At 38.0% G+C, this 24,889-nt stretch overlaps 1 protein-coding gene across 1 annotated transcript; it reads left to right on the top strand.

Annotated features, from left to right (window-relative positions):
* Positions 1-226: 226 nt before the first annotated feature.
* On the top strand, positions 227-24,889 carry LOC149251280 (nudix hydrolase 25-like). Its single transcript, XM_089459331.1, has 6 exons — positions 227-777; positions 1,871-1,921; positions 2,614-2,706; positions 4,054-4,148; positions 24,369-24,483; positions 24,588-24,889. The coding sequence occupies exons 1-6, from the start codon at positions 712-714 to the stop codon at positions 24,654-24,656; spliced, it is 489 nt and encodes a 162-aa protein (XP_089315457.1). The 5' UTR covers positions 227-711; the 3' UTR covers positions 24,657-24,889.

Genomic DNA, 24,889 nt, shown 5'->3' with positions numbered 1-24,889 from the left:
TATTTTTCTCGAAATTTAAACCATACACAGCACTTTCATAGAAAAACCAAATTTGATCATCACTTACATGTGAGGGAACCTTAATATTTGTTTTTGAAATTAAAACCATACATCTCTTTCGTGTCCACTTTTCTAGAAATTTAAACATATGAAATTGAGACTATACACCTTTTACATGTCAGGAACCTTAGTACTTTTTCTAGAAATTTAAAAAATACACTTCTCTCACATTTTTTTTGGCCCACCCACACGTGAAGTAACATAGAGGGCAGAATAATAATATGTTCCATACAAACCTCCAAGCTTTGATGATGAAGAAGAAGCACCCACATCAGTGGTAATGCAGCAATCCAATTTTGTTACTCGTGATGACTGACGAAAGTCAAACTCCTCAGAGAGACGGACATCTGGATCTGCCTGCTAACAAAACAACCAAACCTCACCCCTAGTTAACTCTGACAACAGATATCAGATCTTCTGAAGAAGTCAACTGCCTGATTTTCCAGAAAGTCAGAAAGAAGCCCTGGACTTTTATGGTACTTGACAGTTCATTTCTCCACAATCGACGGACTGCAACAGAAGCTGCTGTGTTTAGATAAATAAATAGCCCATCCGGGGTCCAAGATACAAGGCCTGTAACAGAATCTGCTGCTGTTAGAATCTCCTAGACATCAATCCCAGGACGCTGAATTACTCTGTTTTGATCAATCAATGGACGGGCCTCCCTCTGGGTACAGACCAAATGTTGGAGTTTGCCTATTGAATTCTATGAATGAGGTACATATTCAGTTCAGTCCAATTTCATCTAATTTCAGAGCTAAATGGTTTCATGGGTTCGATTTAAATGGATGTTCTCACAATTGGGTTTGCCTCCAAAATTTTATTTCAGTTTATCTCTCTCTATTCTTTTTTCTTCTTCTCGGTACTGACTGGTAAATATTCAGTCGAAAATTCTATTGCAGTGATACGTTTCTTTGCATACTAATCAGATTAAATATTTGATTCAGTTTTATCTGACTTGAGACTCCTAAAGCTGGATGGCTCAGATCCAACTTTAATTTTCTTCATTTATGTCAGCTTCACAAATTTTCTTATTTTTCTTGAAGTCATGATTTTTCCTGGGTACTAATGACGTGTTTATTCAGTTCAATGTGTGCTTGTGTATTGGGTGCATATTCAGTTGTGTTCAATCTGATATTCGATCCCTTGAAAATTAATGGGTTTCATCAGTTGATTATGGTCTTGCGTGAGATCGAAGGGTTATTTCTGAAAGGCCTAGACAAAGTCATTATTTTCGATCCAGTCCTATTCTTATTGCAGTTGCAATTTTTTTGTCATTAAAGAGGGACCTACTGAGTTCAGTTTGAAAGTTTAATATGATTTGGATAAAAAATATTGATGGGGTTGTTAAAGTTTGTTATTGTACCATAAGGTTTGTCTTTTAGTCATGATATTTATGGGTATTAATGAGCTAATCCATTAATGTTAATGTTAATCTAAACTGACAGCCAAAGAAAATTGGTGGTTATGATCCAACTTTTAGTTGAGTTTGTCTCCAGTGAGTGCATATTTAATTGATTTAATCTGATCTTAAAGCCAATTTTTGGTTATATATATACACCCAACTCAATTCAGTGTGCCTCCAAAAAGTATTTCAGTTTCCAGTTACAAAGCTTTTATTGTTAGCAAGGAGGTACATATTTTGTTCAGTCCAATCTGATATTAGATCCCCAAAATTGATGGATCTGTAAAAATTCGTGTCTCATTTCTCTTTCTTAAATTTTTTTTATTTCTGTTGGGTAATTTTTTGGGTTACTAGTATTTCAGTTGAATTTTAATCTTGGTATTGATTGTTGTTTGCTTGTTTTAGGTATTTGTTGCTTCAAGATTGAACCTTCCAGGCGCATGGCAAATGCCGCAGGTATCTCTAGATTCTCTACCCCTCTTTCCCAATCTTGATACTAGATGGTTTTTTACATGAATGGAATTATATCAGTTGGACTATCTGTAATTCATGTCCTCATAGGGTTATAAATTATAATATACTTATTTGCATGGTACTATTTGAGTTTGGTTGATGCATCGAGTTGTTAAGGTTTGTCATTTTAAACTTATGAACATTGATTTGTAACATATAGCTTTTGAAGGCCTTACTGAAGTAATTTCAATTATACTCTGCCCTTTGAATTAAGTACTTGTTTAGTTTCTTCATTGTGACTTCCTGTTGGGTTACTAGTGTGATTGACACGACTAAGCTTTTGAAAAAAATATTGGATCTAATAATGGTTCCGGTTTTGTTATCAGTTTCACTCGAACAAATATGGCAAAAGAAAATCTGGTTAGATGTACTGGAAATAAGTAGCTTTAGGGCCATTTCTACAGGCATATCAATTCGAATAATTGTGCAATTCTCAACACAGCTCAAAGATATTATAGTTTAATTTGCAGTAGCAGTCTTTCTGAATTGGTTCTTATTGAAGAAGATTGAATCTATTTTGATTTACGAGTCTGTGGCAGTGCTCCTTACCAATATTTGTCAACTTCGCAATTTTAGTATGATGCTAGTTATTACAATATCTTATATCATGCTCACTACTGAAATATTTGGATCAGGGTGGAGTTAATGAAGACGAAGAACCAAAGGCCGCTGCCATTAGAGAATTGCAAGAAGAAACTGCAGTCACGTCTGCAGATGTCCTTGCGGAGGTAGTATTTTCATTTTGTTTGAAATGTGTATATCTTCTAAGCTCCATGTTGAATGAATTGTCATTGCTATTTAGTATTTACTAAGGTTTTTGCAAGACCCAGTTGGGTATTAAAGTTGATACACGACCCAACCAGTCTTACAACTGAAAGTATACCCCCATAATTGGTTCGTGGAACAGATGTCAAATATTCATACAAGAGAAAGGGGAGAATATAACAAAACTGGTTGTTCGTACTACGGGTAAAAGTAGTCAAGAGTCCAGTCAAATTAAGCGACATTTCAACGTATAATTCTTTTTCCCACTAAATTGCCATACTCCCACCCTCTCGGTTCAAGGTAGACTTCACTTCTGATTTGAAGCCTGGAAGGACATGATCCAGTTATGTGTGCATGGTCACAAGATCATTTAATATAATCTTTGTAGGGGCAACTGCATGTTCAACCGAGGTGAATCCCATAGCTCTAGGATCAGTGCTCTTGGGAATTGAACCTTGGTCATTGGTGAAACTCATCACTCCTCAGTAATGGATCCATCCCTTTAGGCTTAAAAGATTGAAATACATGGAAGTGGACATTTATCCACTTATGTGTGTATAGGTCATTAGATCATCTACTATAATCTCTCTGGTTGCAACGACACTTTTGATCACTATCTCAAGGTGATCCACTGTTCCAAAAAGGCCCTCATGAGATTGAATCTTACTAACTGGTTCAAAACTCTTTGCTCCACACCTTTTATTTATTTGAAAGACATGGGTGGGCTTTGGTCCACTTATGTGATCTCGTTTCTCTAGAAAAATGCTCTCACGAAAAGGGAACCTTGCCCTTGGGTGAAAAACTCCTTGCTCCTCATGAGTAAACCAACTCCTTTGGGCTCTTCAACATATAATTATGCCACCTGTCTTGCTATTTTTTTACCATTTCCTTATTCAGTAAGCATCTAATTAAGAAAACAATATGGTTGAGGGTTTTCAATGCGAGTCACTCAAGCACTCTAGGGGAAATGTTCAGCCTAATTAGTTATAAACAAGGGCCTTGTTTATAACTTGAACTTGGGTATCCAAAATCAAGAATTTAAACTGCACTGTACAACAACGTTTGGGACAATGCTTTTGTACTTGAATCCTGATTGTAAGCTACGTTCACTATATATAAAATTTTGGTAATTAACTACATTGATCTTGGATTGATTGCATGCCAATTTCACAGGAAAATGTGTAGGCTCAGATATAAGAAGAAATGGTCATGTGTTTTGTGTTTTCCACGTGTGATTTTATAGGAAATAGCCCATTGATCAGTGTGCATACTATTTTATGCCTTTGTGATGCGGTGATCTTTGTTTGCAGGTATCTCATTGGTTAACCTATGACTTTCCTCCTCCTGTGAAAGCAAAGATCAATCGCTTGTGGGGAGGCGAATGGAAAGGTCAAGCACAGAAATGGTAAGGTTTTATAATATTAGTGCATTTTGCATTTTTGCATCCCAGATGCATTTCAACCTATGATTCTATTGCTTGACATGTCAACGCAGAGCATAAAATTGAGCCCAGTTTACTACCATAACAGCCTCAAAAACTGAACACCTAAAACAAAAAAATCGTCCATTTCAAAGAGACATAAACATAAGAAGGGCCCGTGACCATTACATATACAGTAAGTAGAAAGACTAAGCTTGGCATCACGATGCGGGTCGTCTTGATCATTTATGACAAGCCCCTACCAGTTACAGGTTCTTCCTCAACCATGATAGACTCCCAACCATCATTTCCAGGTTCGAACTGTGTTTGGTTTCTGATATGGCAAAGCAAGTGTTGGAAATTTGTCCTTTTGAATAGGACGAGGAGGTCAACTCCACTTTTATTCGTGTTTCTCTCTAACAGTTCAGCTGGCACGGTGCTTGGGCTTATCATCATCTCTATGACATAACTGAGATCTTATAGATGGAGTTGTCTTTAGTGTGACTTTTTGGACTTTCCGGTGCCAGAATCTAGTGGAAAAATTTGAGGTGAAATCTTGATTTGTGTTATTTAAACTGGTTTTTTGACTGTATATATGGATTCAGCACCCTCAAAAACCCCTAGGGCACTTAGATTGTGCAGGGATTACCCATCAAACTTGTGATTTCAATAAATTCCTGCCGGATTTTAGAGAAATTAGACAGGGAAAGCCCACCAGGAAAGCTTCCAAAAAGTTGCACTAAAAACAACTCGCTTATAGATTGGGTGAGAGCGGTGCCAGGTGGCTCCTTGCTCAGATTGCAAGCTGCGCCCTGGCAAAACTCTAAAAGCTGGAGCAAGTTGGCCATTTCCATCTCGATCTTTTGTACTTTTAAACTGATAATGATCTACAAGGACAAAGTTGCACGTATTAAGGAGCTGTCATACTTATAAAAAAAACTAGAGTGTTGCTTATTATTAAATAGTACCTCGTTTTTCCTTTACTGTAGCCAAAACAAGACTGGAACATGAATAAGCAACTATGTTGAATGAAATTCTAATGTCTTAGGTAACTTCTCTCCCTGAAGGATTGCCTTCCAGGATATGGAAGTAGGGAGGCATTGACCACAAAACAATTTCGTCTAAGCTGAAGCAGGCTTCGCTATACAACATAACCATAAGAGGTGCTTAAGGGTTTCAGGCCACTCATCGTGGTATTGACCACAAACTATTTCATCTAAGCTGAAGCAGGCTTCGCTAGACAAGCACTCACAATGAGGACACTTGGGCTTTATAATCCCAAGGGAGTTAATCTCTCATCTACAGGAAACCACTTATGATTAGGGACCAAGTGGAAATAGCTTTCTTGGGCTCCAACCCAAGTTTCCATTGGTTTCTCAGGCTTGAAAGTCACATCTTTTATTTAGATTTAAGCCTCCACAATTTGTTTAGGTGGCCCGAAACATCATTTCAACACTTTAGAGACTCATTGAACTATGAAACATTGTTCACCTTTCTATCCCCAACCCAAGTTTCCATTGGCTTCTCAGCCTTTAAAGCACATCTTTTATTTAGATTTAAGCCTCCACGATTTTTTTAGGTGGCCAAGAACACCATTTCAAAACTTTAGAGACTCATTGAACTATGAAATGACATTATTCACCTTTCTGTGTCCTGGATCTCTATTATTAACTTCCCTCCCCATTGGGATTTCTTCCCATTAGTAGCTTCTGAATTTTGGCATCCCCTAAATATTTTTATAATTTTAATTACCATTGTGGGTTAGGGACCATAGGAAAGCATGTTGTCTTATACTATGTTGTGGTACATGTTCCTCCAATGGGGCTTTTGGATTGGTCCAGCTTCCATTTATAATTTTCATATTTTATTGAATGGGCTAGCTAAATTTTGAAGTTGGTTGGTTGATGATCATTCTTCTCTTGTAGCTCTAAACTCTTATAGGCCAGTTGTGCTATCAAATTTGTGTTGATCATATTTCAAAAGTAGACAACTTTTTCTCATTTTTCAGCTCTTCTGAATTCCATGGCATTTCCTTTTTAGTGCTGCAACATCCAGTGGGATATTTAAAGTTCCCCACATGGTTACCCACTTTATAATATCTGTGGTACATCCTTGTGATAAGTCTTTCATGATCTAGGGTCCTTGTTGAGACTATAGATAGAATTCTATTTTCTTTTGTTTGTTTATACGTTGTATGCTAGTAATTTGTGCCAGTGTTGCGAACATCTCAATAATATCCCCATTTTATCTCGAAATCACGATTTTTTGGCCTAGCCGATGTTTTTCGATTTTTACAGATATTTTGATGGTATCTTAATTTTGCCGATGTTTGCCGATTTTTAACCAATATTTTATCAATATTTACAATTTTCTGGTTTTTCAGACCCTTGCCAATTTTATCCCGATACCGATGTTCGCAACATTGATTTTTGCAATGCTTTCATTTTGATGGGAATCATGTATGCAACTAAGAGGACAAGGTATTCTGCCCATTGGCTGCGGGCAATGACAATACCTTGCTTTCACCAATTTGGCAATCCACCATTGACAAACCAACGTAATTTTTACTTCAATTTCATTCAGGAATTCTTTGGGTTAGTGCATTTTCTGTGACTGTATTTTTTAATTTTTGTTGTCTATGTTTTCTGGTATCCTTGGTTGTTAGCTGACAGAGGGAGTGTTTAAGTTGTTCATCCATGTCTTATGTTTTCTGGTATCCTTGGTTGTTAGCTGACAGAGGGAGTGTTTAAGTTGTTCATCTATGTCTTATGTATTCTTTTTGCATATGGGTGTTAGGATTATGGTTAATCTTCACTTGAGGACATGTGCCAGCTCTCTATTCGATGTATTGGTAGCTTTATTGAATTTCCATATGGGTAATTAGGTTGGCCTAGTCACCCTCTTGGGGATATCACCCTAAACCCTAAAGGAGGTGTATAAATAAAGCACACTCATTTGTAATTCATTCATATTCAATTTGGAGGTGTATAAATAAAACACACTCCTCATTTGTAATTCATCCATTCAATTTGTTATTTGATAAAGGCTTAAGGGAAATCTTCCTCTAGTGTGCTTGTTCATGCCCTTGGGTATTGTGGCAATCTCTTTTGTGTTCATCATTTAAGTGTGCTTCATTTCTTCTGTAGTTTGCTTCGCTGAACTAGAGTTTACTGGAGATTTCACCTTATATCCACTATCTTATGATCACAACTTGGTATCAGAGATATTAGATAATGTGGACACGTCTTTTTCTATCCTACTTTATTTCATGGCTGAATCTTAGTGCGTCCAGCGCTGTTTTAGTGCCGTTTCAGGTCTGAAACAATGGTTTCAGCGTTCCTTTTTCAAACAGCAAACAGGGTTCTAGGGATTTTATCATTTCTTTCACCAGCAGCTTCCTATTTTGGCAATTTTTTGGTCTTTACAACAGATTTAAGGGATTTTTTATTGCAGATCTGTGCCCTTTTTGAGGGCAGCGCCCTCCTCTTTCGTTTATTTCAACCAAAATATTGCAGGAATTTCAAAGCTGTGCTGGTATTTCATGCATCTACAGATCAAAAATGGTTTTTCCCTCATTTTAACGGGGCCAACTATCCTATTTGGGTAGATCAAATGCCAACTCTTCTTTGCAGTAAGCATTTACGGGTGTATTTGGAGAAAGTTAGAAACCCCTTCCTGTCCCTGATGATGTCATCTATGACCTAGTTTGCTTGAAAAACGATGATGCCTTTTGATTGATTACTCTCTGTGGAGAATCTTATTTATCATACCAAGAATAACAAAAGTGCAAAGCAGATTTCGGAAATCTTTTCACAACTTAGCTCATATACTGAGCACTACCCAAGTCAGTTCTCAATGTCAAGATGGCTGGTTTTCCTAGTCTTAAGGACTATATTGCAAAGTTCAACAACCTTAAATTTGACATTGTGACATCTGGTGGTAAGGAAAAGTCAGATTCAAAATATGCAAGTATTGTTCTAAATAACCTTTCTCCTGCATTCAAAAGTTTTTTGATCACATTTTAGAACATTCCTCTTTTTCTCAAGGCCTTTACTTCACCTACTTTAGAGGATGTGTTTTCTAGCCTTTTTGAGGATCAAGTCACCTTGAGGAATTCGGATGAACTATCCCCTAGAGATCAAGCCCATTCTAATGGATCAAGCCCATTCTAATGGTTCTATTTCCTTATGGAAGCATGAGTTTGTAGGGGAAATGTAATGTCCCCTATGAATTAATTGCTGACAAGAAGACAAAATAGCCTATCCAACCATGAAGATTATAGTCTTGATAAAAGGAGAAAACCCAATTATCCAATGGGTAAATTTTGTGTCGATTGGGGCAAAAAAGTCCAAATTGGGGATTGCACTTGCAACCCTCCGCATTAGAGGAACACGATGGGGAAATCTATAAATAAAGGAGAGTTGGAGTCATTTTTCACCATGGATTTGGATTTAGATTTAATATCTCTGTTTTCTTGAGTTGAGGTTCTAAGGGTTTTAAGACCCCTTCTTCTTGATTATCTCTGTTTTCTTGAGTTGAGGTTCTAAGGGCTTTGGTCGAGGTGATCCCACCCTATCTAATCCCTTTGTCTAGTTTCGGTGGAGCTGATCCCACCAAACCTAGACTACCTCTTTTCTCTGTTGTGCCAGCTCTGTTCTGTTCTGGCACAACAATAATATTGGAGCATCTCTGGTTTGGTCTGGTTGATTATCTGGTTATCAAAGCTATCTAAGGAGACCATAAGCAGTAAGCCTCTTTCTAAAATTCTGTGGATTTTAGTCACCGAGACTCTAGCTAAGGAAGTCTTAGGATAGCGGAAGACATCCCAAGTATACCGAGCCTAGTCTGAGGTACAACAATGAGGCGTTTGAGGTTTTATCTGGAGGCCGCAAGGCCACAGGGACAAAATTTCTGGGCTGTCACAGGGGTACAGGTGCGGCTGATTGAGGGACAACAGATTCTGTGGGTTCCTGTGAAGCAACAAAGGCAAAAACAAAAGGACAACGAGGCCCTTTTCTAGTGTTTGTTCAACCACCAAATTCCTAATTCAACAAGCAAGGGCATCTGTTTGAGGAAAGAATTGAGGGTTAACAACTTATTACAGAAGTTTCAGAAACCCTATCTAAAGTATTGAAGGCAGACAATGGCCAACAAGGTCCTTTTTTCCAGATTTCAAGTCAGATCATGGTATAACTAGCTGTAACCAGTTGCTAGACAGTGAATTTCTAGAGTCGACCTGAAGCCATTTGTCCTTATCAGAGTATAGCCTTCCCTCTTGAAGTGCAACAGGGTAGCTGTGACTAAATACATAACTAGTTCATGAATTTGTGCCTGTGCAGTGAGCCTGAAATAGCCTAGTAGTCATAACTAGTTGTAGTAGACTTGATATAGCATAGCTAGAAATTGTATTGGTTACGAATTTGTTAAATCAGCACTGTTGAAGGATTAATGGTTTGGATATACTCACTGTTTTTGAGCAGTCCGCCCTAAAAGTATTGTGCTCTGATTGAAGTATTAAATTATTGTGGAATTCTTGTTTTCAATGCATACATAGAAAGATAATAACCCTGGCTAGTTTTGGAAACCCTAAGGGAAATTTTTTCTTAGGGCATTATAGTGGTATTAGAGCTGGTTCACCCTACCAACCTGTGAGCAATTGGGTTGATGTCATGGACCTAGGGTCTTCAAGTAAGGCTCAATGGAGAATGAACAATTTTGGAGAGAGGTCGAGCAAACCATGACTGCTCAATTGCAGCAGCACAGCAGGTGATGTCTCAGCTTCTTGCCCCACTTGGGATTAATGTAGACAACAATCTCCATGTTCCTAGCACTGGGATCAGATTCCAAGGATCAAAGATTGCAAAATTTTGCAAGGGACAAAATTCAGCCAATATTTCAATTGAATGAAGTGACGAAATTTTGAATCATAACCCTTTGGTTAATCATCTCGACCTACATCTCTTTTTGGGTCAATCCCATCATTAGGGTCATCTCCTCCATATGAATCAAGCACACCTCTTAGAAGTACTCAGTCATCTGGAATGTTTCAATCTTCAACGCCAATTTTTGGTCAAAACCCTCCTGCTTTTGAGAACAACCTTTTCTCTAGCAGTACATCAGCACTGATGTCGCAAAGTAAGCCAACAAACCTTGTACAATGAACTCCTTCCCTGTTCAATGGCCTTCAATCGCCAAATTCTGCCCAGACACAGGGTGCATTTTCTTTTGGTAATTTTGGTCAGGCACAACCAACTGCCTTTGGTGGTATATCAATTCCAGTTTTTGGTTAGGATGCCATTGAGAAACCCACTCAGTTGAATATAATGGCTACACGTGACTCCCAAGATTGAACAAGCACCTGAATTGAAGAATAAGGGCACATAGAAGAAAGTAGTCAATGATTTTTGGCTAGCTGCAGGAGAGACAGATCAGGTGATACTGATGGTAACCTCAAGACAGAAAAGCAAAGTAGAAGAGAAGCTGAAGGAGGGGCAAAGGCACACCCAAATGATTGGTCATGGCTATACCCTCCTAAAAAGAGTAAAGGACCTCAATCTTTTGAATTTGGTGGTATGGGAAAAGCAGAATCTCTGCCTTACACTAGCAATGGGTCTCAAAACAAGTCCCAAAATGGTGAGAAATATGAACCATGTTTATCAAAGAAACAGGATTCAGCCTGTAATGCTGAGTTCTAGCGTTTGGTTGATGAGAACCATGAGTTTGAATCTCAGGGTGTCTCAATGGAGAAGAAGAAAGGGACTGAAAACGATAGCCATCCTGAGAAGAGTGGAGGCAGTAACTTATCTGGAAATGAAATCAATGAGGATAAATAGAAAACAGAGGACGAGCTTGAGAAGGATGAAACAGGTAATTCAAAATATCTTAACACGGACATTGCAGTAGAAAATGGCTTCTCGGTAGTGGCAAAATTCCCCAACAAGAATCAAGAGGAGGAATATTGTTTATTACAATTAATCATTGAGACAGAAAACACAAAAGCAATAAGGAAAGATGGTTTGCTGACCAATGATCAAGCCCAGGCAGTCTCATCAAAAGAGTTTGAACTGGACTTTGCTGATAAAACAAGTGATACTACTTGTTGAAAATGTAAAGCAAATGACGGAGATTGTCAAGCATATATCAGTGTTCAAGAGGGACCCACTTGATGAAGGAGGGATAGGTGATGCCAACTTGAAAAATCTCCTATTTGATGCTGCCACTGACTTAATGAATCATGCTCCTCATCAGAATAACATGGAGCACCTGGATTACAATTACTGTATTGGGGATATTGTCTTTATACTGCCCTCTCTCGCATAGCTACCAGAAGAGTCCAATATTACTGAATCATCAGCTAACGACAAGGTGTATCAAAACATCTCACAACTTGAGAATTGTAGGAAAATGGAAGAAGAGTCAAATGTTGAGGAAGATTGTGAAATGGAGCCAAAACTTGAGTGTTGTATTAAAGTAGAGATATCTTCAGAACAGAGATCTGTGAGAAGAAGACTAAAAGCTAAAGTTGGTGTGGCCTTGGAAGATCAGATTGTTGATGATAAAGAAATTGAACCAAAGCCAAAATGGGTAAATGAGACCAAAAGTACAGAGCCAATTTTCCAGCAAGGGTCTTCAAGAAGATGTGAGACTAAAGTGCGTATGAATATTGAAGAATTAGATTTACCCTCGATTGGGAATATTATAGGTCTCCAAGATTTGGATATTGAAGTGATGTGGGTAGATGGAATGACTTCGAAGGTTAAACCACAACCGATTTTTGTAGTTGGTAGGGAGGATGATATGGAATGCACTCCAAATACCTTATACCTTTCAGGATGGTGATGCTGTTGCAGATTGGGAAACTGTTGATGATAATACAAGAGATGCATTTGGGGCTGATAAGGGGCTGGAACAAATTGTAGGAGATAATTCAAACTCAATTACTACAGTTGAATCATATATCAATCATGATGATAAACTTGGTAAAGGTGGTTTTGATAATGTCTACTGGGGTCAACTTTGGAGTCTGGATTGATTCAAAAATTGTTGTCAAGGGATTCAAGGGTCAACATGCCACAGAATGACTCCTTGACTGGCATAGGCAAGTGAGCATCGCAAGTGGTTCTGTAGATGGTCTTGCTTATCTTCACTATCATACTACGCCTCATATACTTCACAGAGATATTAGGGCAAGTAATGTACTGTTAGACACAGGCTTTAAAGTGCCAGTTGCTGATTCTGAATTTGCAAAACTCCCTCCTGAAGGGGCAGCACATGTTACCCCACGAGTGCAAGGAACACTAGACCATATTGCACCTGAATATGCCCTGTGGGGAAAAGTTTCTGAGAGTTGTGATGTTTACAGTTTTCGAATACTATTGTTTGAACCAGTAGTTAAGATGGAGTATACGATTATTGACTGGTGCTATTATTAGTTTTAGAAGGAAAATATGATCAACTAGCTTATCCAAAGCTCCATGGAAAATACAAAGAAGCAAAATGTGAACAGCAGGTGCTTGATGAAGGATGTGTTGGTAAAAAACCTATTATGAAGGCTGAAAATGCAGGGCCAAAAGTAGAATTTGCTTCAGCAGTAGCAACACAGTTGTACCCTATTCATCTGTGATTTGGCAAGTGGAATCAACAGCTATGACCTGATAACATCCCTCAACCAACAAATTATTGGGCTGCAAAAGCCAAGGAAGGATGTTGTAAAAATTGAAGAGGAGTTCCCATTTCTGGAGATAAAAGTGCAAATTTTGCAGCATCCAGTTTTGCCATTGCTTCAGGACAAGCAATGTCGGGAAGGGGGGATTGTAATGTCCCCTATGGATTAATTGCCCACAGGATGATGAAATAGCCTAACTAACTCGTAGGCTATAGTCTTGATAAAGGGGGAAAATCCGATTATCCAATGTTTGGGGCAACATTTGGTAAATTTTGGGTTGACTGGGGCAGCAAAGCCTAAATTGGGGTTGCACTTGTAACCCTTCACTTTAGAGGAACCCAATGTGAAAATCTATAAATAAAGGAGAGTTGGAGTCATTTTTCATTATGGATTTGGATTTAATATCTCTATTTTCTTGAGCTGAGGCTCTAAGGGTTTTACTTTTAAGACCCCTTATTCTTGATTAGCTTCAGTGGAGGTGATCCCACCCTATCTAATCCCTTTGTCTAGTTTCAATGGAGTTGATCCCACCTTATCTAGACACCTCTTTTCTTTGTTCTGGCACAACAATAACATTGTAGCATCTCTGGTTTGGTCTAGTGGATTATTTGGTTATCAAACCTGTCTAAGGAGACCAGAAGAAGTGAGACTCTCTCTAAATTTCTGTGGGTTATAGTCACTAAGACTCTAGCTAAGGAAGTCTCAGGATAGGGGAAGACATCCCAAGAATACCGAGCCCAGTCTGAGGTACAACATGAGGCATTTGAGGTTTTGTCTGGAGGTTGCAGGGCCGCGACCACAGGGTCACATGGCTGAAATTTCTAGGATGTCGCAGGGGTACTGGTACGACTGATTGAGGCACAACAAATTCTCTGCGGCTTCTTGTAAAGCACCAAAGGCAAACAAAAGGACATCGAGGCCCTTTTATAGGATTTGTTCAACGATCAAATTCCTAATTCAACTGGCAAGGGAATTTGTCTGAGGAAAGAATTGAGGCTTAACAACTTGTAACAAAGGTTGCGGAAATCCTTGATGAAGTATTGAAGGTAGACAACAGCCAACAAGGTCCCTGTTTCCAGATTGCAAGTCGGTTCATGGTATAACTAGTTGTAACCAGTTGCTAGACAGTGAATTTCTAGAGTCGACCTGAAGCCATTTGCCCTTATCAAAGTACAACCTTCCTTCCTGAAGTGTAGCAGGGTAGCCGTGAGTAAATTACATAACTAGTTCATGAATATGTGCCTATGCAATAAGCATGCAATAGCCTAGTAGTAATGGACTTGATATAACATAGCTAGAAATTATATTGGTTATGAATTTGATAAATCAACACTATTGAAGGATTAATGGTTTGGATATACTCACTGTTATTTGGTAGTCGACCCTAAAAATACTATGCTTTGATTCAAGTATTAAATTACTTTGAAATTCTTGTTTTCAATGCATACATAGAAGATATCTATTGTGGCACAAATGTCTATTGTATGGTGTTTATTTGTTTTTGTTGCATTGGAAAGATAATAGCCCTAGCTAGTTTTGGAAACCCTAAGGGAAAAATTTCCTTAGGACATTACAGGAAACTCCCAAATCCTCAAAGAAGAAGAGGAATGCATCTTCTTATTGTCACAATGAGGGACATTCATTTAAGAATTGTCTCCTCCATCTTCAAAGGATTGAAGAAATTGCTAAGCAAATAACTAGCAACAATGACCTCTTCAAAGGCACAACTGGTTCCTCTAACTCTACACATCTAGTTGTGCACTCTTCTTTGTGGTCCTTAACTTCCTCACAAAGTCAATCTCAGATTTTGGGGATATGAGACACATGACGAAGCACAAACACCTTTTCTCTGACTATCAATGATGACTAAAGTCTTCTAGTTTTTGGTTGTGGCACTATCGTGTTTGATAATGGTAAGTATGAAGATGTTCTCCATGTTCCTTGGGTTGGACCAGCTTTACTTTCTACTTACCGTATCACACACACCAATAAAAAGGTGGAATTTTTGTCGAATAGATGGATTGTCAAAGATATAGGGTTGGGTTCAAAGGTTACTTTAGGATTTTGAGAATATAAATGCATGCACATGTTGGGGAAGATCTCTTCACCTGTAGCTTCTCAAAAATTTCATTGTAATGGTGGGCAATGTAGATGACAACAAAAAGCTAATGCAATTTTGTCTAGGTCACACCAATTATGGATCCTTGAGACATATGAGCCATCTTTTCCTCACTGAGGGTCTTCCATGGATGTTTGTGAGGGTTATGTGATCGTAAATATCATAGAGAGTTTTTTCAAAGGACAAACCAAGGTATGCTTCCAAGCCCCTTCAATTGTTTCACAATGACATTTGTGGTCCCATGGTTGCTACTTCTCTTGGGGGAGCCTAGTACTTCCTCACCTATATTGATGACTATTCTCAGTTCTTTTGGATCTACATGATTAAATTCAAGGATATCATGTTTGGGAAATTCCAAGAATTCAAATTTGTCGCTGAAGGTTAATGCAAATAGAAGATATATTGTATTTGGACAGATGAGGGAGGAAAGTACATTGATAACGCTTTCTACAAGTTTCTCCACTCTTAGGGCATTTCTTGGTAGTAGATGTTCCCTATACTCAGTAGAATTGTGTTGTAGAGTGTAGGAATAGGGCTATCATGGAGATGGCTTGTTGCATGCTCCACTTTCAGAGCGTGAAGCTCTTTTTTTGGGAAGACGTAGTTGTTTGCGCATTATTTATCATCAATCACACGCATATTTGTGTAATTATTGGTATGACTCCTAGAAATTGCATGGGTAAAATCCCTCTATCTCACATTTCAAGATCTTTGAATCAAGACCATGGGTCCACATGCCTTAATGTCACATGATCTATCACCTATCCATTACACTCCCTGTAGGACTCTGGTTGGCTACAATGAGACTTGTTAGGGTTATCACCTTTATGACCCCACCTTTCACTAGGTGACGAAGCATTGTGATGTTATCTTTGATAAGACTTTTCCCAATGGTCGACTAGTATCTTTTCCATCACTCCCTTCCAAAGATGATTCTTTGCATACATATCTATGGGTCATGTTTCTTCTCCTCTTGTTGGGTTGCTTTTGGATGATTCTCGGCTAGTTGTAGTAGACCTTTCCTCATTGCCTTTCGATGTTGGTCCACCTATATGTACTCCTCCAAGGAATTCCTCTATAGTTGTGGGACAGTCTGCTAGGACCCCTTCTTCCTCCAATCCCTCTTCTCAACTAGATGTATCTTCTATTCCTCTCTCTTTAGATGAGGTTATTAACAACCTATATGTACTGCCTAGTGATGGTTCTCCATTTGGTGTCAACTTAGTGATGGCACTTTCCACTTGGAAGTGCAGTTGTTGGATGATGATGACTATGATGATCCTACTAATTGATGCTCCCATCTTTGCCCAAGTGGGTTGTTTCTAATCTTACCAATGTTGCTGATTTTCTTGCAAGTCCTTCCATATAGTGGTCAAAGTCGCCTTCACTATAGGTCCCTCATTTCAATTGTCCCTCCTCCTCTTCACAATCAGTAGTTTGCTTCGCCAAAGACTCTTCGTAGCATGATTAATCCCAATAAAGATCATGAAGGTTTTGTCCACAAGTGATATGGCTTTTGACGACTTCTAGCCTAACATTATGGGGGAGTATTGTGATTATCTATTGTGATGCAAATTGTGATGATTTGTTGATGTATGTGTACTATGTGAGTTCTTGTTCAACTTAGGAAGGGTTGTGGAAATTACGATTAATATTCACTTGAGGCTATGTGTTGACCCTCTATTTGATGTATTGTTGGCTTTATTGAGCCTACATATTGGTAATTAACCTACTTTATTGTATTTTTTAACTTTTGACAAGGTTGGCCTAGTCACCCTGTTGGGGATAATGCCTTGAACCCTAAAGGAGGTGTATAAATAAAGCAAACCTCTCATTCATAATTCATTTATTTAAGTTATCTTTCAATATAGGCCTAAGGGAAATCTTCATCTAGTGTATTAATAATTAGATTGATGCAATGTTTTTAAAACCGGAACCGGTGACCGGACCGGTCCACCTAATGAACCGGTTTACCGACCGGAACCGGTCTAACCGGGACTGGTTTGGTCTAAACGAACCGGTTTTAAAAAAATACATTAAATAATTAATTTTTAATGAAACAAAACTATTTTTAAGATGTAAAACCATGATTCCAAGCCAATAGAGACAAAATATGCAAAGTTTGCTCATTTATATACCATGTAAAGGTGAATATATCAAAATGGCACCGAGTGCAATACATATCATCGACAAAATAGCAAAATACATAAGAAATGAGGCTCTAAATGGCCTATAAAGTCTAAAAACAATGTTGTAAGCTATGAGGCCATTGGCCTACTACAAGCCTACAGTGTACACATGATCAATCATCAAGTTCATAACCACTACTAGACACAGGATCATCATCAGGAGCTACAGACATCATCTGGTTCAGAGTCTGAAGATGCCTCAGCCTGATCTGCAACCTCAGTATCAATGCCACCAATGACAATAGAAGTGGACCTAATGGAAGCACGAGTTTGTCGACCTGCATGACTAGTGCCTTCCATTGGTTCTTTGCCTTTCCTTGATGCCGCTACTGATCCTGGTTCTAATGCCACCACATAATCTGCTTCAACCCTTGCTAAAGCCATGTCGATATCAAAATCAATCTCAAACACAGGCTAAGTCACCAGGTTCAAGTTCGAGTTCGAGTTCGGCGCCCATGAAATTCGAATAAAGTTCGGCAACTAAAATTTTGTCGATAAAATTCGACATATAGAAATTCGAAAAAAAAATGTATATTAAAGATAGATATGCATATGAGAAATTAATTTAATTAAATTATATAATTTAATTAATATACTTAATTAATATACCATATGCATATCTATATTTAATATACATTCTTAATTTAATTAATATACTTAGCGGTGGGTGGCTTCTATAATTTTTTTCAAGCGTCACATATTCTTGTTGTCTGTCATCGAAATTAAATATGCATGTTTGGTTGACTTAGGTTTAGTAGATTATTTTATATTAAACGTCACATATTCTTGTTCTCTGTCATCGAAACTAAATATCCATGTTTGGTTGACTTAGGTTTAGTAGATTATTTTATATTATAGCGTGTGATTGGTTTGAAGTGTTTATCCAAAGCTGTTAGAACTACAACCAAGAGGGCACAGTTGTTACATTGTGTTGAGAAGAAATTTCACAAAGCCTTTAGACATGTTATTATGGTAGGCATGGTTACAAGTTACAGCCTCAGGCACAGCTGACAGCACGCGGCAGTTTTCTTTGTTTCTGGAAAAACCCGAGCCCGTCAAGCCTTCAAGGTGTAGTCTGTAGACTGTAGTCTAGACTCTATGGCGTCTGCGGCGGCAATGAAACCCTAGCCCGAGCCCGTCAAGGTGTCCGTGGTCTCTGTCTTGTAGACTGTAGTCTGTAGTCTCTGTCGTGCGTCTGCGGCGGCAATGAAAACAACAACGAAACCAATGAACATTGAAACCTAAGCTAAAACAGCAGCACGCATACCCCCGGCCCGAAAAAAACGAATTTTAACGGATCTCAACGAATTTCATCGATTTTAATGTCGAATTTAATCGACAGAAATTCGAATTCGCCATGCAATTCGAATACGTCATTAAATACGACGAATTTTATCGAACAAATTCGAATGAGGATTAAATACGGCGAATTTCGAATTTTAAGGATTAAATACGGCGAATCCGGTGACTTAGAACACAGGTTCTTCAGTCTCCTCCACCCATTTTGATGTTGGATCAATATCGTCCAACACAATGGGATCTAGATCAGGAGTTTTGCTCATCATTTGGAGCTCTAATTGCATTTATTGTTTACCCCCAAACCATGAAATCCTGAAAACCATTAAGTCTGCTGAATTTTGAGTGAAATCTAAAATTCTAGTTTCTCCATATGAAATCCAATGAGGTCGAAACCACTCTCAAACATCCTGAGTCATTTCATGGTAATGTTAAAAATTTAAGTAAAAGGATGAAAATAAAAATTAAAGGAAATGTCACTTTTACTTTAAGAATTTAACATTACCATTAATTGCCAACATTGTTAGGGTTGAAACACCCTTAGTTTCCCCCCAAAACCCCTAAACCACAATCAGGAATACACTTTTTGCAAGTTTTGGTGGGCATGCCTAAAACCGGCCGGTTTGATACAAACCGGCCGGTTCCGTCCTAAACTGGCCGGTTTGATACAAACCGGCCGGTTCCGTCCTAAACTGGCCGGTTTTTCACCGGTTAGGGCAAAAAATGGGCAAAAGGGCCTTTCCAACCGGGTTTTTTGGCCGGTTTAGACCTGCGGCCTTGCTAACCGGCCAGTTAGACCGGTAACCGGTTTTTTAAAACGGTTTTGAAAACTATGGATTGATGTGAGAAGAAAATATAAAAAAAAAACTAAAAAATTACATAGATAGTAACAACACACATGATTCACCCGCGAAAACCCCAACTAGGAAAAAACCAGCCAAAAATAGATGTATTATCTTATGGCTTAAAAGCAGCCAATATCCTTGACTTAAACGTACTCAAGCTAGCCAAACACCCTGGCCCTGACCAAATGACCATTCCATTCAACTCTAGCACATTACAATGGAGAATCCCCAAACCTTTTAGAGGCTTTAACTACATATAATACCACGAGCCACCAATACCCGATGCTCAAAACCTCTTCTATTGACCTAACAACCTTGACTCTTTCATTGGGTCAAGTTTACCTAACAATCCTCCCTTTAGACTTGATTGGGGAAATTCTTTGAATCCAATCTAGAAAACCTGCATGCTCCTCTCCCCTATCACCTAGGTCTACATCAAGACTTTATTGGAAAGGGTACGCACGTCTAACCAGGTCTCACAACTCTATGCCCATTTACATGCAGTTTACAAATTTCCATCTCCAAAACAATTTTATTTTTGGTTATTGCTTTTTCAGCACTTAAATTGCCATACTCTCACCTTCACACTAGGTGCTCTCCTCATGCCGCTTCATCGTAACCAACGTCTTGATTTGGTTTCTATCTACATTGGATTTGGTCTTTACCATTGTATTTGCCTACTGAAACAATGATCTCATGGCATCTTTAAGCGAGTCGTCACTGCTCTCGGCCCCTTCGTGGCTCGACAAAACACTATATTTATTTCTTCACCAAGTAGCAACTTCTCCTTTCTAGCACTTTGTTTGGCTCTAATACCACTTGTTAACAATTAAAATAATGCAAGAAGAAAATAATTAAAAAACGATTACGTAGATAGCAACAACACACATGATTCACCCTGGAAAACCCCAACCGGGGAAAACCCAGCCAACAATAGATATATTATCTTATGGCTTAAAAGAATCCAATATCCTTGACTTAAATGTAGTGAAGCTAGCCATACACCCTGGCATTCCACTCAACTCTAGTACAATACAATGGAGAATCCCCAAGCCTTTGAAAGGCTTTAACTACATATAATACCATGGGCCTAATACCACGGGTCACCAATACTAGCTACTCCAGTGTTGCGAGGGAGCGCCCCTCCCCCCGATCTCGCTCCCAATCTGCGCTCTGGGCGGGAGCGACTCGGGGGAGCGCACTCCCTAAAAAAAATTTCGCTCCCTGCCTTTTCAGGAGCGTTTTGCCTTTTTTGCAATTTTTTTTTTGTGGTAATGTTCGAAATGCAATTTTTTTGAAAGAAACAAATAATTTTTTAGTGGGGCAGCTTAATGATCAAGTCTATGGCCCTAGTATTCATTTTCATCCTTTTACTTAAATTTTTAACATTACCATGAAATGACTTAGGATGTTTGAGAGTGGTTCTAGCCTCATTGGATTTCATATGGAGAAAGTAGAATTTTAGATTTCATTCAAAATCTGGCAGACTTATCAATTTTTCAGGATTTCAAGATTGGGGGATTGCAATGTTTCCATTGAATTTTGTTATGTATTAGGGTATGGAACTCGTATTTAATCAAGAGCACAAATCCCTCTGTACCTTGATGTTAGTGACATTGGTTGTCGAACTCCTCTATCATGACCCTCCTAAAAATGTACGCATCATTCAAACTAAATCTTGACTTGACATGCTATGCTTTTTCCATCTTATGTTAATGCTTAGAGGGTGATATTAATGACAAAGATCCCTATATAGATACAGAGGTAATGAAAAAGATACCTCTGGACATTAATGCTTAGAGGGTGATATTAATGATAAAGATCCTGATTTTCCAACAAGACTAAAAAATTAGACATTTCTCGTGGTGGCAAGAGGCCCAAGCATAAGAAATAGATAATAGATTTACTTCTCTTATCTAGTTTCTAGTAGTTTTTAGAACTATTGACTCTTCATATTTATTATGATATTTTTTTAAACAATATATGACAATTTAAGTTTGAAGTTGGCAATTATAACTCATTAGTAATGAATTATGAATATGACGCTTCATGAAAGTTGAAAGTTGTTTCATTTCATTTCATTTTATAACATTTCATTTCATGTTAGATATTATTTGTTGTAATGGTTAAACTTAGCTTACAAGTACAACTTTGGTGATCAATGATGATAAATGTTATATATTGAATTTTGAAAGCTTGAAACTTTAAGATTGATGAATCATGAGACTCAATATGTTGTATGTTACTATGTTACTAACTTGTGGACGTGGTTGATGAAGACTATAACTTCTAGATGATTGTTGTTATATGGTTCAATCTATGTTTTTTTATGTTTTTTATATCTAATTCATTATTCTACATGTCTTTGTTGACATATATGTATCAAAATATAAAAAATATATATATTATATAAAAAACACTCCGGGATTCGCTCCCAAACCGGGAGCTTCTGAAAATGTCGCTCCCGCTCCCGTTTCCTCTGCGGCTCCCCGCCTTCGCTCCCACTCCCAAGTAACACTGACTACTATTGACCTAACAACCTTGATTCTTTCACTAGGTCATAATTACCTAACATAGTGTGCTTCTTTTGTTCATGTGTTGCCAGTTGGCTATTGCAACAATCTCCAGTGTTCATCATTTAAACACTGTTTTATTTCTGTTGTATCTTTTTGCTTGACTGGATTAGGATTTATTGGAGAATTTGTAATAGATCCACTATCTTATGATTTCAACAAGAAGATGAGGATGGTGGTTACAATCTGTAATTTTTTCCTTTAGGCTTTAACAATGGAGTTATCCAAGCTGTTATTTTAACTTGTAAGTGTATATCGCAAGATTGCTGGTGTCTGACTACATGCAAGTGTTATTAACGTATTTTCCGTTAAATGTTTTATTTTTCCCTTTGTCATCCATCCTTCATTGAAAGTATTCAAAGAAAAGTAAACTTTCATGCATGGTACTTGCTCAAAAAGGAGAAGATAGAGCTATTTCACAAAACCACTATTACCCTTAGCTAGTGGATGAACTAGCATTACACCTATTAGATGACTTCTTGTGCTTCCCTTGATGTCCATCCGAAGATTTGGCAAGTCAGTTATACGTAGATCAGTCAGCATGCGGTTTTCAGGGCAAACTGAACAGATCAACTTTAATTATGCACTATTCTAGATTTAATCCATGGAAAGCACATTATTCAATCAATGGCCGTCAGTTGACAAGAATATCATCTAGATACTTATGGTTGAAACTGAAACTATTAAAGACTTGAGTTGTGTTTCAAAGGTTAAAACTATTGAAATGCCTAAAGTGAATATTCTCATTGGATGCATGCTCCTGTAACCTGGTTCTATTTGCTCAGAATGATTGGTTTGTAATCTTCCTTCCCATCTTGTCTTCTCCTGTCCCAAGAATACACATGAGAGTGTATTCAAGGTTTTGATTATTATCTGTTATGAACTTTGTGAAGCATTGTAGATGATATATGCTTTTCATATAAATTGAGTACTCATGCAATAGTTTAGTCCAGTCCAATACTGCAGTTTGATTCAATATGTTTTCATCAACCCCATCCTCTAGGACTTATTACAGCAGACTGATACTGGATAGTAAGAATGACTATAATATCATGATCATCTTTTGGTCCAGATCTGTGTCTCAGATGCCTACCATATTGGCACATATTTTAGAATGAACATTACTTCAAGCCATGATCAGGCTTGGTCCTTAATTTTGAAGTATATTGTATCTGTTCAGATTGAAATGGTGTTTACGCTGTTGATATCACTAGTCTTATTATAAGTGTATTCATAACCTTTGTTGTCTTACATTGCCGCAACAATTTCTAGGATATAAACAGATTCAATTGCCCGTTTCTTGTTTTCAATATAAAGTTCTATAGCTAAAGGCATTAGTTGGTCGATACAAATTTGACCATTCCCTGGTCATCCATGTGTCAAAACATTGTTTTTTGGATGCAAGTGTATTCTTTCCTCCTGACGTACGCCCTCCATTGTAGGATCTTTTCTTGACCAAGGACAACATACGACTTTTACAATTTTTGTGTGTTTGGTAAAAGGCACCTATTGCTGTTTTTACATTTTTCTCCACTTTGTTTGCAGCTCTTTATCTGTGATAAAGGATAGATTGTGCCCTTGTTTGTGTTATATTACGACAGGTTCTGTATCTTAGCTATAAACTCTTGAGTGCACTGTGCCACAAGATTCAAGGTCCTTGTAGCCTGCAGGGCTTACAGCTCGCTCTCCCCACAAACAGGGTCACAGAAGTTAGTTCTTACCAGCGTCAATTTATTTTTAAATTTAACACAATAAATTACATATATCTATATATTGATTTTCAGGCTGTTGGCCCAATAGAGGTCATGATGTGCAGGCCTTTTGGCCCTTCAGGGCCACCAGGTTTATGACATGTAGGTCCACATGGCTTATCCTATGTGGTCCTGTGGGGGCACTTTAAGAATCTTTAAAATCCCGGAAAGATGATGAGATATTTGCACCAGTGTGTGTTAGTGTCATAATGACAGAATATAATACTGAATCTATGTAACTATTCATGTAAAGGTTGTTTGTTCATCCTCACATGGGCCTCCGTCTTTTGTGGGTCTGTAGGATTCATTCTTTGCAGACCGTACTATGGGCTGGTATGGCATGGCATCTTTGGGACCACATAGATCAAGTCTATCATGCGAAACATTTTCTTCACAGTGATGATGGACTGAACTGTGAACTAATGTCATTTCCAAAATAATTTATTGGAAAGATTGGGTTACGAGTGTAGATTTTAGTTTTAGATTTTTTTCCAACATATATACATACTGGTGCAAATTTTACTTGACTCTGTATATAATTGCATGAACTTTAATGCTTTGGATCTTGAATTTTGTATCCGAATATCCTTGAAAATTTATAGCTTATTTCAAAGGCTGAAGTGGATAAGAATAGTGCTGAATTCTAAGAGTGCAAAAAGCACACGGTTTTCTTGACATTCAGAATAAGTAGTTACAGTGCCCTTCATTATTGTTTTAAAGTAAGTGACTTTGTATAGCTTCTGAATCTTCTGGAGAGAGATCCACAGGTTCCTCCTAAAATTTAGAGGAGACGAGAGTGAGATCAATCTAGCTGGTGATGGGACAGATGCAGCCGAGTTTTCTGAGTGGAGGTGGATGTCACCTCAGGAAGTTATTGAAAATGTGAGTGTGTATGATAAAGTGTGTAATTTCTGAATTGCTTATGCATATGGGAGGTGCATTTATCTGAATAGATACTTACATTTTGTGGTTGATAATTGGATCAGGCTGTGGATTACAAGCGACCAGTTTATGAGCAAGTTTTTAAGTCCTTTGCTCCCTACATGAACTCATAATCATCTTCTGTATCATGTAAAATATGGAAATTTTATAATTTGCTCTTCTCTGCTGTTTTCATCAGTTTGTCTCCGATCTAGAAACGCATGCAAAAGATATTGGCCTTGATTTAATATGACTGCATATGGGATGTTGACAAAAGCGTATTACTATCGCTTCCATTTTCTTGCTTCTGTTGAGTGTGTGTTATTGTTTTGATCATAATAAGAAAATGTCCCAATTTCTAAAATGA

The sequence above is a fragment of the Pinus tabuliformis genome, chromosome 7 (assembly GCF_031772625.1).
Source record: "Pinus tabuliformis cultivar Carrire ecotype Pingquan chromosome 7, CPIR1, whole genome shotgun sequence".
Taxonomy (NCBI): Eukaryota; Viridiplantae; Streptophyta; class Pinopsida; order Pinales; family Pinaceae; genus Pinus; species Pinus tabuliformis.
This window is presented reverse-complemented; position numbering and strand designations above follow the sequence as displayed.